At 41.8% G+C, this 15370-nt stretch overlaps 1 protein-coding gene across 8 annotated transcripts in view; it reads left to right on the forward strand.

The window, feature by feature from the left end:
• NRF1 (nuclear respiratory factor 1) overlaps nt 1-15370 on the forward strand; it is a 145348-nt gene that overhangs the window by 90159 nt on the left and 39819 nt on the right. For 3 of the 8 annotated variants that reach the window (XM_045495617.1, XM_045495620.1, XM_045495619.1), the window contains exons 6-10: nt 6235-6393; nt 7166-7363; nt 7978-8079; nt 11917-12075; nt 14463-14620. In XM_045495617.1, the coding sequence (XP_045351573.1) occupies nt 6235-6393; nt 7166-7363; nt 7978-8079; nt 11917-12075; nt 14463-14620 (776 nt within the window). Of the gene's footprint in view, nt 1-6234; nt 6394-7165; nt 7364-7977; nt 8080-11916; nt 12076-14462; nt 14621-14702; nt 14978-15370 lie in introns of those variants that run through there. The other 5 variants (XM_045495621.1, XM_045495624.1, XM_045495622.1 and 2 more) reach the window with 3 other exon arrangements.

Here is a 15370-nt window from a genome sequence, read left to right on the forward strand (position 1 = left end):
AGAAGATCTCTGTGACAGCATGTTGAGGGGGAAAAGTGAGTTGTAGTAAACTATGTACAATATGGTACTGTTTGTGTTTCATTTCATCACATATAACTTTGCTCTTCCATCATATATTCGTGTAAATGTATAGATTGGCCTATAAGGAAGGATGTTCTGCTTCTGACAGGTGACTGGATTGGGGAAGGTGGATGGAAAAAAGGACTGTGTTATTTCAGTTTTTTTGTACAAAAGAGTACAGCTGGGATGAGGCAGCAGAAACGGACCAATCTGAGACTCCTTCAAAGAGAAGGTAGAATTTTAAGAGCATTTTGATGAATGTGAGGGAGACAATTTGGTAGGTTGATGGGATGTGGAGACAGAGCAGAAGAGTTGGCCCGAGAGAAGAGTCTTGAAATGAGTGTCTTCATTGACTTGTATTCTCTGAACTTCTTCTTCCTTCCAACTTGTTCTTCCCCTGTTTCTATGGGACTGTGTTTTATGGAGAAATGAGATTAAAAGAAGCTGCTGTTTCTGCTGGTGCTACTAGGGAATAGGGATATAGGACTGGCATTTCTAACAAGGAAAGCCACTTTCACTGTCTGTGAACAGAGGTCAGTGGTACAAATAATTCCAGATAGTGAGCAAAAAAATCTTTGCTTTTGCTTTCTAATGCCCTTTAAATATCCATTTGAATATAATTGAGTCTGTCAACCTGGAGGGTCATGATTTTAAATTAAAATAATGAAGCCACAGTCTGAAAATTCTCCCGTTGTCCTTCTCTGCCACATCCCTGTTTTCTTGTAAGCTGTAGAAAACATCACCTGCCAACACGGTTGGATTTCAGCAGCCATATCTCGAAATTTATTATGTATACTTTTTTCCGTAGAGGGGGAGTTGGCAAACATTTTAATTTGCGAGATCTTTTCTTGGTAACTGAATCAAAGGAAACACCAGGAGCCTCAAAAATCCTAGACTTGGGTACAAGCTGAGCAAAGAGTAGGCAGGCATTTGGGAATGTGTAAGGGTAATGTGTTGCTGGACGGCAGATTTATAAGGGGAAAATTTCTAACATAGTAAGGATTATTATTTCATTTTGGATAGATTAAACTTTTTAGAATTTTAGAGAATCTTTTTAAAAACCCTCTGTGGTTTCCACATAATCTTTACTTTTGACTGCCACTGGCAGGAATTTGGTATGTTTTTTCTTTGCTGAATGTGCCCTGGAAGGAGTGGTACTCTCCACTCTTTGCTGGTTTGGGGTGAGTTCACTGACCAAGCTAGGCACTTTAAGTCCATTTAGAACCCTGAATCAGAATGGGAGGCTGGGAAAGCTTGTCCAATTAAAGGACAGCCTGGGAGGGTAGGCTTTACCTTTGCTGATCCTATTGATTGTCTCCCCTGGGGATTAAAGACAAACCTTCCTTAACAAGCACATTGAGTAGCTTGGGTTTCCAAAACTCTCCAGGACCAGTAATTAATCCAACTGGTAATGAGAACACAGTGCTGAATTCTGGAAAGAAATCATTTAACTCTTTCTGTACTGAACAGTTCATTTTCTCTTATTGATAGCCCCTTTAGCCTTAGCACTGTTTATTTGGGACATTATAAAAACAGCCTGATGTGGGCGCCTGGGTGTCTCAGTTAGGAGTCAGACTGGATTTCAGCGCAAGTCATGGTCTCATGGTTCATGAGTTCTAGCCCTGCATTGGGCTCTGTGCTGACAGGGCAGAGCCCGCTAGGCGTTCTCTCTCTCCCCCTCCCTCTCTGCCCCTGCCCCAAGTGTGTGTGCTCTCTCTGTCAAAATAAATAAATAAACTTTAAAAAAAAGTCTGATGGAAAATTGCCTTTTTCAGTGAAGTCACATTATTTCTGTGCATTTAAAAGCAAAGAACAGTCTTCATCCCCCAAATGTACAGACTTGACAAGTGAACTTTTACTGTACAAAGTGCTTTTTGCCTCTTGTTTTGATATGTGGGCAAATTTATACAGTTGGTAATTAATAAAAATCTAAAATCTGCCTCTGAATCAGAATTTGTACACCAGCAGTTACATTGCACTCTGGTCCCATTTTTTAACTGTTAATGGAAGTCTTTGCCTGTGGGCGTAACCATCCCCCTCCCCCCCTCCTCTCCCCCTGCCCCCCCCCCCCCCCCCCCCCCCCCCCCCCCCCCCCCCCGCACCCACCCGCTCCACCATGTTGCTTGTCTCTCCTACTCTCTTCTTCCCAGGGCTTTGACACATTTCCTATCCAGGTTTCTGACACATAGAACATCTTTGACAGGCTTCCTAGGTCTTGTTCTCTCTTTCTTCTAATTATGGTTACACTGAGTCCCCTTTTCTAATAATTTCCATTAGTAATCTGCTTGTACACTTTTAAAAAAATGCTCAGGGTCGCCTGGGTGACTCTGTCAGTTAAGCGTCTGACTTCAGCTCAGATCATGATCTCATGGTTTGTGAGTTCGAGCCCCACGTCAGGCTCTGTGCTGACAGCTCAGAGCCTGGAGACTGTTTCAGATTCTGTTTCTCCCTCTCTCTCTGGCCCTCCCTGGCTCGTGCTCTGTCTTTCAAAAAATAAATAAACATTAAAAAAGGAAAAAAAAATTTTAAATGCTTGAAGATCCCGCAGAACAAATCACCTGCACTATCTATGTATTGGGGCATGTGAGTAATAACTCCCTTCCTGAAGGCATGGAATTGGTCTAGATGGTCGCTTTTTGATTCTAGCATTCTTTATTTCTCTTCTTCAACCATATTTACACAGATACTTACAAACTCGTTCTTCTGCCTCTTCTGCATTTTTTCACCATACCCACCTTGAAGAACTAAGGATAAATGTCTTTCCGTACATCACTGTGTTTAGTATTAGAAAACCATTTCAGAACATTGGTTTTTTCATTGAATTTGAAGAGGCGGGTGCCTGGGTGGTTCATTCGGTTGGATGTCTGACTCTTGGTTTTGGCTCAGGTAGTGATCTCACTGTGGGTTCAATGCCCACATCGTGCTCTGTGCTGACAATGAGCCTGTTGGGATCCTTTCTCTCCCAAGGCTCTATCTCTCTCTCATATTAACTAAATAAACTTAAAAAAAAAAAAGAGGGCTGATGACTGAAGTAATAATAGTAAAACTGCTATTCATTCAATGCAGCTATGTATATATACCCACTATGTGATCCTTTGAATTGACCCTATATGCTTGCCATTATCATTACTGCTTTGCAGTTGAGGGAATTAAGATTCAGAGAGCGAGCTAGTGTTCCGAGCCAACTCTCTGAGTCTAGAGCTTGTGTTCTTATTGAGTGATTGAGAACAAACTGACTCAAGAAGTAGTCAAGATCTATTTCACAAAGAATGTGGGATTTGCTGGGCAATAGGGAACAAGTGTCGGCTTGAAGCTTGAGCTTGAGAAGGTGCTCCCATGGGGGGAACAAATCTGAAGGCATAGAAGCAGAAATGAGTTCAGTTTATAAGACAGTGCAGAGACTCACCTAATGAGAACCAAGGCTGCTTGTTGGCAATTAGCAGAAACTGAGTGTGGTGGGAGGCCAGGCGGTGGCAGGTGGCAAAGCTGGACAGAGGAGTCCAGTTGAGTTGCTAGTAGTGAGAAGCCATTTGAAAGTTTTTGAGCCTTGGAGCTGCGCAGCATTTAGGGAAACCTGTCTGTTAAGGATACATGGGATGGGAAGAGAGGGGAGAATATGGAGTTACACAAGAAGGTCATCTGGAAGGATGTACTAGCCTTGGGCTGGGAAGTGGGGACAAAGGTGGGACTAGAGAAGAAGTGATGGAGAGCCCAGGCACTTCAAAGAAGAAAGAACTGAACCTGCACGGAGTAGCTAGATGGGTTTGAAGGAAAGAGGTAAAGCTGACCGAGATTTTGAGCTTGGCTGTCTAGGGAAAGAAGGTGGGGTTCTCCTGGCCAAGAGTAAGACTTCAAGAAGATAGGTGGTTGGAGAGAGGGCAGAGGAGGCTTTGAAGTGAGTAGGCTGGTGCTCTGCCCACACTTCCCATAACCTATGAGTCCTTGAAACCCAGTGGAAAGCCTGATATGAGAGAGCCAAAATGCAAGACAGCCATGTGCCAGGGTGACCCAGGACTGGGGAGCGTGGGAGACTGTGGTGCGAACGGGTGAGGCGTCAGAAGCTGGAAGTCAGAATTAGAGAATGCATGGGGTTCCAGGCGGGATTTGAGCAGACTCTGACAGCGAGTTCCTTCTGAACACTGTCGTCTTTTGTTAATTTAAAGGTATTTAGCCTTCTTATTTCATTATCTCCAGCCTCTGCTAGGTACAGATATAAAGAACTCTCCTTTTGGAGAATGTTCGTTCATGGGATTAGAAGAAAAGAGACGGACGAAAGCCATTTTTTTTTATATGAGGAAACGCAAATATTGTGTGTGAGGATTAAGCCTTTTCCTTCTCTATGTGTCTGAGGCTAGAAAAAGACACACTCCCAGGAAACTAAGATAAAGGGAAAAAATGACTTTGAGATGCACTTTCTTAAAATAACTGAAGAGATGACCTCATGAGCCAGCTGATAGCCTGGGTTTGCAAACGGATACATTTCTATTAGCCTGCTGCTTGATGTCGCAGAGCCAAATATATATGGAGTATATTATATCATATCCTGTAGGCAGGAGACTGTCTGGGAGAGGCGGACTCGGGGAGGTGAAGTAGCAGGCTGGGCACAAGGATTGACGGTGTAAATATCGTCAACCAGAGCTCTGTTTATTAGGGAAGCATGATTCCCTATTATTATATGATATGATAATTATATAAGAATTGGTATCATCTTCTGGTAAAATATTATTCAAATAAGAACACCTGATATTTAAATAGGCTCTTCAGTATAAAAGTGGTGTTGCACTCATTCTCTCATTAATACTTAAGTATTTCCATTTCTGTTGCCCCCCCCCCCCCCGCCTTCTCTCTCTTTTACACCTGCAAGCCCATGTCCTTGGGTCTGACTCATTGCCGAAACTGTGTTATCCTTTTGGTCTTTAGGTATAGAGGCAGTGTGAGTGTGTCCTTAGTTGAAGGATGCTGCTTATCTCTGAAGTGTTGCAGGAGTTAAAAGGAAAGCAGTAGGTCTGGGGAGGGATGTTATAATTTGATTAATTGCTTCTCTTGCCAAAAATCATTGTAGACAATTAAGAATGTTCACAAAGTAGGCTCCCCTCCTCCTCCAACATATACACTCAATATGGTTACTGTGCCAGGAGATAAAGAATGGCCATTGTCTCTGGTTTAACACCTGCTTGGTCTGGATTCAGTTTGTAAAATAAATCTGCATGAAGTCCATAATGTGTTTAAGATGACATATGCTTGACTCTATTGTATGTCAGACTCACAGACATTGGCCTAGCATACTAGAAATTTTCAGGAAAAGCTTTAGGGTCATTTTCCCTTTTTAAGTAGAGCCTATTTATTTTCCTGTTTGTAAACAACCAGCTTCCTGAATTCTCTTGCTGTTTATAGTAGTTTTTCATTTGATTCTCTGGGGTTTTCCAGACGCACAGTCCTATCACCTACAAATAATGATGATCCTACCTGCTCCTCACCTCTTATTTCCCTTATCTAATTGCCAGGTTCCTAACTCCAGAACAATACTGAAAACATGTTGACTTTGTTAGACACCTTGAATGCATGGAAAACTGTAGAAGGGAAATGAGGGAAATGTCATCAGTAGTATCTTAGGGAGAAATCAAACTTGAGGGCAGGTATTCATCTTCTTTTTTTTTTTTTTTTTTAATTTTTTTTTTTCAACGTTTATTTATTTTTGGGACAGAGAGAGACAGAGCATGAACGGGGGAGGGGCAGAGAGAGAGGGAGACACAGAATCGGAAATAGGCTCCAGGCTCTGAGCCATCAGCCCAGAGCCCGACGCGGGGCTCTAACTCACGGACCGCGAGATCGTGACCTGGCTGTAGTCGGACGCTTAACCGACTGCGCCACCCAGGCGCCCCCAGGTATTCATCTTCTAAGGACAAGTAGGGGCTGTGAAATACAGCTTAATGTATACTTTACCAACATACACACACACACACACATACACACACACACACGTGTATAATTCTCAGTCACCCATGGAGCTGTGGTAACCTGTGGAAAACAGTGGGTTCTCATCATTCACATCTTGGAATTCTCTGGGACCCTCCAGGAAAGCTCTCTGTTTTATTATCTTAGAATTTGGTGGAAGATACAAAGACATCCCAGATGTCTTTCATGACTGCTGATGACCACACTCTTGTCTTCTAGGCCCAGCTTCGGGCATTTATTCCAGAGATGCTCAAGTACTCCACAGGTCGGGGAAAACCAGGCTGGGGCAAAGAAAGCTGCAAGCCCATCTGGTGGCCTGAAGATATCCCGTGGGCAAACGTCCGGAGCGACGTCCGCACAGAAGAGCAAAAGCAGAGGGTGAGGGTTTCTCAGACCTGAGTAGCCTGTTGTTTTTCCATTCTGAATCAACTGCGCTAAAAAGCCTAAAAACATGTGTGTGATAGTTGAACCTATCTCCCAAAAGAAGTCTGATATTCTCTGATTTGCAGCCTTTCCCATTCATCACATCATCACTGTAGACGTGGGATGGGTCCCTGAATTTACACTTCCTTCTGCCTAGTTGCCTTTTGGAGCAGTTTTTATATTATGAGATGATTGCAAAAAACGGAAGAAACTTCAGGAAAAAGCATTAATTACTTCAAAGACTTAGAAATGTCCTTATTCCTGGTTAGCAAGAACCACCGTTGAAAAATATAAATAATAGAATTAGATGTGAAGTTGGTGGAGGCGGCTGATAACGACACTTTTTAAAAAGGTGGACTCAACTAATTGTCATCCCTTGCCTTTTCTGCATATTTGTTTCTTAGCTTGGAAGTTTATTGGGAATCTTAACATAAAATTCTTGGCAAAAGAGTAAGCTTCTTTTGTGAGAAGTTTAAGAGTTGGCCTCAGGTTAGGATGGGGTATAAAACCCAAAACCTAAACCAGACTTTGCTCAGGAAGGAAACCGGTGGGAGATCTTTGGCGTTTAGTGCCGAGTTTCTTTGTGCCACAATCGGCCTGAGGGAGCTCACTCTGTATAGGTTTGATTTGGTTTGTTAAATAAGCAGCTGCTTATTCCGTAGTGGGACTGAATGACCAACATTCTTTGTGACTTTTTAAATGTGCTTTTCTGGTCTTTTGGTGACAGGTTTCATGGACCCAGGCACTACGGACCATAGTTAAAAACTGTTATAAACAGCATGGGCGGGAGGACCTTTTGTATGCTTTTGAAGATCAGCAAACACAAACACAGGCCACAACCACACACAGTATAGCCCATCTTGTACCATCACAGACCGTAGTCCAGACCTTTAGTAACCCTGACGGCACTGTCTCACTTATCCAGGTGAGTAAAACTATGGTTACGAAACTGTGGTTTCTGAGGTGGACCGGTGGGCACCTCACCTCAGACTGGAGAAAGTTTGCTTCATGTAAACCCTTATGTAACTTTTTAAAGCTCCTCAAGATCTTTCTATCTGAAATTCATTTTTAAAAAATATTTTAAATTGTTCCCAATTTGTTAGCTACAGAGCTATAAGATAGCTTTTCTGGACGTTTCCTGAACAAAGCACTATAAAAATGGCATCTTTTTTATGCTTTCATTCTGTCAGGGGCTAGGAGCTATTCCTTCTAAATTACCTCTTCTGAGGTAAAACACAATTTGTTAGTAGATAGGGAATGTCTAAAATTCAGATTGGGATAAGAGTAGAAAGTTGGTTGACTGATACTGGGCACCGATGGTGAAACATGATAGCTTCTCATATTGATTTATTTGGTTGAAATAAAATTCTGGAACTCCTGTAAGTGTCTGAGACGACTTTAGACACTCATTTCACATTATGAAGCATATTAACCAGTACCTATGCTGAATTGTGGATTAAATGAATCTTGACTCCTGAGTAAAGGAAAGGTAGAAGAATCCATCCACTGACACGCCTCACTTTCCATATTTTTCTTTAGGTTGGTACAGGGGCAACAGTAGCCACATTGGCTGATGCTTCAGAATTGCCAACCACAGTCACTGTTGCCCAAGTGAATTATTCTGCTGTGGCTGATGGAGAGGTAAGAAAGAGGATTTGTTCTACAGCTGCTTAAATACTTAAATGTGTAGGTGAGGGAGTAGTTAGGGTCCAGAAGATAACGACACCAGGCAGCTTACACATCTGTAGCATGAACCTTTTGAAACATCAGACCATGACAGTTTTGCAGAGTATCTCATGCTGTGTATATGAATTACAATAATTGAAAGTTCTAGATCTTTATGATTTAGACCAGTCAGAAACTTACAACTTTACGTTTGCAGTATAGCATTTTTGTATAATACATAGCAAAAAGAGATTATCTGTGTCACACTTTTATGCCGTGAATCCCAAAGAATTTAATCGTTGGGCTTAATTTTTTAACAATTAGATCGTTAAAACTAGAGCTGACCAAAGAGTTCTTTGAAGGGATAGATATGTTTGTAAATCGGTAGTCATCAGTTATTACATTTTAAATATGCCTTTGAAAAGACCTTATGAGAAAATACTCCTCTACCAAAATCAAGGTAACCATGGGATGTTAACCTAAAGGTAGCTACCTTTAACTGAGCACTTGATAAACCAAGTGCTCTCAACCCTCTATTAAGAATAGGTTCTGTTATCATCTTCACTTTATAGATGAGAAAACAGAAACACGTAGAGGTTAGGTGACTTGCCCAAAGTCACAGAATAAGTGTCGGAGCTGTGTAACACGTTTAGAAACTGCTGTCTAGGCTCTGAGCTCTGAGCCATCAGTGAAGGTCAGGAAAGGGTTCGTTAAGGCACTGCAGGCTTTTCCCCTAAAGGTACCAGGGTGGTATACCCGTGAAGTGGGAAAAACAGCGAACAAATGTCAAAGAGCAGTGTTAGAAATAAAGCTAAAGGTACCCTTGTTCAAAACCATGGCGCATTTCCACTCAGAACACCACAAACTCATTTTCACTTGTGCAACTCAGGAAAGGGAGAGAACTGATAAAAGTCTCATGGCTAGGGGGATGAAGAGAAACAACCGGGCTACCCGGTCAGCCAGCATGAAGTGAGCCCCTGCCATAACGCAATGATGTGTTAGATGCGTGGAGTTGATTTACACAGGAACCCTGCTCCTCAAGAAGCTCCTGTCTGGAGGGGGAGAGAAATGTCTGCAGAAATGAATCATGGTCCATGCTGTAGGACATGCTGCACAGTGGTCTATGCCTTCAGGAGAGATTGTTTCCGGCTAGGGAGTCTGAGGTTTGGGGGCAGGAGCCAGCGTTTGGTTTTGCAGTATAGAAAGGTAACAGTCAACAGGATATTGACTTTTAGAAGTATATAAACATCATGTAAGAGTATGGAATAGCTGAGGGAAAAACTCGTCAGTCCCCAAACACTAAAACTGGAGGGCTCTCCTTGAAGTGTGAAAGAGAGAGAAAAGACAGTGGTGGGTGCGTTTACTGAATTTGTTAACTCTTTGACTTACTCAAAGTTATCAACCATATCTCCTCACTACTGGAAGTTTCGTGATACTATTTAAAGAAAGTGACTTTGTGTTTCTTAAACACTTCTCTAGGGACTAATTCTTTGGAGCCCATTTTACTAAATAACTTCACATATATGGTGGTAATTAACACATTCAGAAGTTCACGGAAAAATATGAAGAATAAAGAAAAAAAATCTCAGTTACTTACCTAGGGCTTTTTCAGCACACTAACATTATTTATAAGTCATCTGTTGTAGAAGTGGGTGGATGACAGAAATAGCCTGCTGGTACACACCCAAATTCAGTCAGATTAAAAAAAAAAAAAAAAAAAAAAGGAACTCCTCCCGCACTTCCAATGAAACAAAACAAAGAGAAGAAGCACAGGTTATCTCAGAAAGTGACAAAATGTTTTCCATTTTATAGTGTGATTTATTTGGCTTCTCATTTGTCCTAGATGTTGACGTGGTTGTTAGCCTCTCAGTTGTGAACCGTAAGAACTGAAATTACTCAAAATACCTCACTACTTAATGGCAGATAAGACCACATCAAGTTAATGAAACATTACATCAGATGACTCAGTAAAAACATCCTACTGCCTTTTATTTAGCATCTTTTCTCCCAAGGAATAGAAAGTACTCTACAAAAATAAACGATACCTACACTTTTAGAAGTTGTGAGGTCATTTTGTTATCCTAACCTTGCCTGTGAGAGGGAGCTCTTACCATTAGACCACATTGCCTTCGAAATCCAGTTAGTTACCTTTAGTTACATTTATTAGAAGGACACTGGGGGCCTGTCTCTTGTGGTAATACATGGTCTCCCAAATCTTTTTGAGTACTCTTTTTGAGTACTCTGTGTGCTCAGAATACCCAACAATTCTAAGTACAGTTGACCCTTGAACAGCATGAGAGATAAGGGCGCTGATCCCCCTGTGCAGTCAAATTCACGTACAACTTTGACTCCTTCAAAATTTAATAGCCTAGGATCAAGCAGAAGCCTTACTGATAACATAAACAATCGATTAGCACGTATTTTGTGTGTTATATGTGTTGTATCCTGTATTCTTACAATAAAACAAGCTAAAGAAAATGTTATTAAGAAAACTATAAGGAAAACATGCTTACAGTACTGTACTACTGTGTTTATTGAAAAACAAATCCACTTATAAGCAGACCCAGAGAGTTCAAACCTGTGTTGTTCCAGGGTTGACTGTAGTTTCAAAGAAACAAAAAAAAAATCTCTCACCTTAGGCAGCTTTAAACTAATTAAGGACACAGAACAAGTTGCATAGACATTTAGAAATGAACAAGGAAAGAATTTCAAAATATTGTGAAATAAACTATGTTGATTTCAAAGTATTTATACAATTTCAGTTTTGATGGCATATTTGCAAATGCACATGAGTTTGAGAATTTACTCTGTTGTGTGATAAGACCACCAATTGGTAGTGGTGATGTTAATTGCATTTAAGTGGCAGGAAAGTCAAATTTTGAAATAGAATGGTATCTGATTATCATGGTATATGTGGTTCTGTTAGAAGAAGAAGAAACCAAAGTACAAAGACATTGGAGACATGAATTTTAAAGTTGTGTTGTTTTTTTTTTTCTTTTTTTTTTTTTGAAGTTTATTTATTTTGAGAGAGAGAGAGTGCAAAGTGGGGTAGGGGCAGAGAGAGATGAGAGAGAGAGAATAATGCCAGACAGCCCCGATGTGGGGCTCCAACTCACGAACCATGAGATCATGACCTGAGCTGAAATCGAGAGTCGGACGATTAACCGACTGAGCCACCCAGACACCCCGGAGACATGAATTTAAAACTGAACCATCAACACGTAACAGTAACAGTAGCACGACTTACTTTAGATGGTTTTTTTAACGAATGTCAGTTTAACTGAGATCCAGGTAGGCTAAAGAACAAGTAGGAAAACATGAATAAAGGAATACGTTCTCCATCCTGCCATTCAGTATACTTTCTGAGCCCTATGCCAGGTACATGAGATTCTGTAGATACAGGAAATTAAAGGCTGCTCTTGCTCTTCAGGAGCACACAGGTAGGTGGTAGAGAAAAACATACCAAAGCACAATGGCAATGAGGTAAGAATTTAGTAGAAGCAAGCCTGGGGTGCTGTGGAACACACAGGAGAGGTCCTGAGCCTTGGACCATAGGGGAGTGGAGTTGTCTGGGCTCCTTCGGGCTCACCTGAGTTCAGACTAGAAGGGTGAACGGGAAGCCAAGCTAGGAGTTGTGTTCCTATCAAAAGGAGTGCATGCAGCGCACTGCACTGGGAAAGCGTGGAAGGGCCTCGGGGTTCACTGTAGCTAGAGGGATAAGAGTAACCACAGTTTGGAGGGCCTCGTTGGAGTGGGTCTCTCAGAAAAGCATTGATGCTAACTGTACATCCTCTGAATATCTTTCCCTCCTAGGGCTTGGGGCCCTTTCTCTGGGACATGGTGACATCCGGCATAGATAACCACACAGTGGCTCCCAACAGATGGAAAGGGAGAGCAACAAGAGCTCAAGCAAATACAACTAAAGCACTGAGGCTGAAGAATAGGAAATTCCAAAGAAATGTTAACACCCAAGTGATTTATTTATCACCTGCCATTATTCTGAATAGAAATCTCTTCGTCTGCTTCTTCTTCCTACTTCCTCTCTACCCTTTGCCACCATCCATTAATCTTTCATGCCATATAATTTAACTTCCTTAAAGTATACTGTATATGGCAACTTTCTAATACCATTTTTACTGCAAATACAGTTGTAACTAAATGTGTATACATTAAATTGCTACCATTGGAGTCTGAGTCTTGGGAGAGCTGCACTAGGCCAAGCTCTGCAGTGGGATGGGCAAAAATCTAGACGGGCAGATCTGGAAAGAGGAAGACTGTTTAATGGCAAAAGGTGACAGGACTGGCCGGCTTCGGCTGATGTTTTGAGCGCAATCATAGACCATCTGCGGATTCGCGGTGTAGCTTGCCGTTGAAAGTGGCATTATTTACACTGACACTCACTGGAGTAATGAAATCAAAGAGATACTAACTCCCGGGAAGCAAGAGTTTTGTGAGTTCCCAAGTGGGCAAATTTGCAGCTCTAAGGGAAGGAAGTGGGATGTCTCTGCCTCTTAGTGACGGGCCCTGAAGTTTTGCTGGCACAAGCCACTGCCTGTGCGAACTCAGGGCGAAAACTAGGGTAGTTCAAAGGAGCGTCCCATTTTCTGGGAGGCTTTTGACAGGCATTCTGAGAAGCACCATCATAATCTAAGTGTGGTCATAGAACCAAAGCAGGAGGCATTTTAAATCTCTACCTCTCCTAAGCTTGGGACACAGTAAACATGCAGGAGGCACGAGGTCTCCACTCACCGGGCCCAAGCAGTACGAATCAGGAACAGTAAGAGCTCCAGTAAGCAGAGCTAATGTCCTGAGACCCGAGTCCATAGAAATTGATTTGCCACCTTCCATATTTTCGAATAGAAATTGCTTTCACGCTGTCCCTGCCGCTTTTTGTTTTTGAGGGGGAATAATTCATCAGCTAACACTTATCGAGCAAAACCGACTGAAGTAGCTAGACACGGGTATCTAGGACTGAGAAACCTCTAAATGTGGTTCTCAGTTAGGGCACCGCCCGCCACACACCCAGGACATTTGATAATATCTGGAGATGTTTTGGATTCTCATGACCGAGGAGGGTGCTGTTAGCATCTGGTAGTAGGTAGAAGCCAGGGATGCTGCTAAACGTCCTGCATGGCACAGGACAGCCCCCCACAGCAAAGACTTGTCTGGCTTCAAATGTTAATCGTGCCAATGCTGAGAACCCCTGTGCTAAATCTTGCACACCTGAAATCTAATTTGTCCTGTCACCACAGTTTTTTGTTTGTTTCATTTTGTTTCTTCATAATTCTACCCCCCTCCCCGCCGACTAAAAGGCAAGCAGTTTTTGCTACATTAAAAAAAAAAATTGTTTCCTGAATTTGGCAGTTTCCATCAAAAGTTAAAATACAGCATAACTGATATACAATCCCACTTCTAAGAATTCATTCTATAAATAGACTCCCCAAAAATATACAACATAGTATGTAAAGATATCCATCACAGTATTGCTTGTAATAGCAAAAGACTAAAAACTACCTAAATGCCCTTTAAAAGATGGCTGGTTAAATAAATCATGGTGTACCTCTACAATACAATGTTTGCAGCCATTGTTATGAATCATGAATGAATGAAGCAGTTTTATACATTCCAAAATAGAATCATTTCAGAGATGTATTGTTGGTGAAACAAGCAAGGTACCAAAAGATAACAAAGAATATGCTGCCATTTATATTTTTTAGGAAGGAGTAGAAAGGGGGAAATAGTGAGTGTGTGTGTGTAAATAAGCTTGCATATAAAGAGACTATCCCTGCAAAGCTACACAAGAAATAGGGAACAGTAGTCACCTCTGTACTCAAGGTCTGGAGTACTGGCATTATATGCCCTTTGGTACCATTTGAATGTTTTCAAAATTATGTTTACTGTCTATTCAAAAGTGCTAATTTTTAAATTTTTTGGTTTAGTCACAATTTTCAATCTGAGCCGTATCAATATATTACCTATTCAAAAGAACTCAAAAGAATAGGTAATACATTGATATGTCTCAGATATATTTAAAAGTATACATTGGAAAATCTTGCTTTCTGTCTCCTATCCAACCTATTCCCACAACTCCCTTCCCCCCACACACACCAAGGAAAATAATTTCAATGGTTTCTTTTGTGTCCTTCCAAAATTTCTTTATGCAAATATAAGTAAATTCAAATATATATTCTAATACCCCCCCTTTTCATACACAAAAGATAGCATACTAAAAACCCTGTTCTGTACATTGTAGGTCATGCTAATTTAAAAATGTGTCTGTATTTGGCTGAGCACATAGCAATGTTATCATAAGCCTTTTGTGACTTTGATTCTTTACTATCGTGTCCTCTCTGCCTCAGGTGGAACAAAATTGGGCCACGTTACAAGGAGGTGAGATGACCATCCAGACGACGCAAGCATCAGAGGCCACCCAGGCCGTGGCGTCACTGGCAGAGGCCGCAGTGGCAGCTTCTCAGGAGATGCAACAGGGAGCTACAGTCACCATGGCACTCAACAGGTGGAGGCAGGGGTGGGGGACTAGATGAGGATAGTGGATCTGCCCCTGCCTGTAGGTTGTAAAGAGAAACGTTGCACTTCAGTTTGTCACAGTTGGCAGTTGGAGCTTAATCCTCTCAGCCCACGGAGTATCGTCATTTGACTTATCACCAGCCTTTCCCAGCCCGTTCCTGCGCTCCGTCACCCACCCCCACAGCCAGTCCTGCCTTCTGACTTCCAGCTCGAGTCTGCTGGTCAAGAGACCGTGATCCCTTTTCCTTTCTCCTATTCTGTGCCCTTTAACAAACCAAAAAACGCAAGGTTTGAGGACTTTGTGTTTTTAATGGGACCAAAGGATATAATAAAGCAAGAAGCTTCAGGATTGATTTTCTATTTACCCTACAAAACAAATTGCTTTTAGTCATTCTTTCACTTCTACAAAAGAAACCACCTTTTTTTTTTTTTTTTACATTTACTTACTTACTTACTTACTTACTTACTTACTTATTTATTTATTTATTTGTTTATTTTTGAGAGAGAGAGAGTGCAAGAAGGGGAGGGGCAGAGAGAGAGGGAGACGCAGGCTCCAGGCTCTGAGCTGTCAGCACAGAGCCCGACGTGGGGCTCGAACTCACGAACCACGAGATCATGACCTGAGCTGAAGTCGGACGCTTAACCGACTGAGCCACCCAGGCGCCCCTACACTTATTTATTTTTGAGAGACAGAAACAGTGAGCGGGGGAGGGACAGAGAGAAGGAGACACAGAATCCG

Source organism: Leopardus geoffroyi, chromosome A2, assembly GCF_018350155.1.
Source record: "Leopardus geoffroyi isolate Oge1 chromosome A2, O.geoffroyi_Oge1_pat1.0, whole genome shotgun sequence".
Taxonomy (NCBI): domain Eukaryota; kingdom Metazoa; phylum Chordata; class Mammalia; order Carnivora; family Felidae; genus Leopardus; species Leopardus geoffroyi.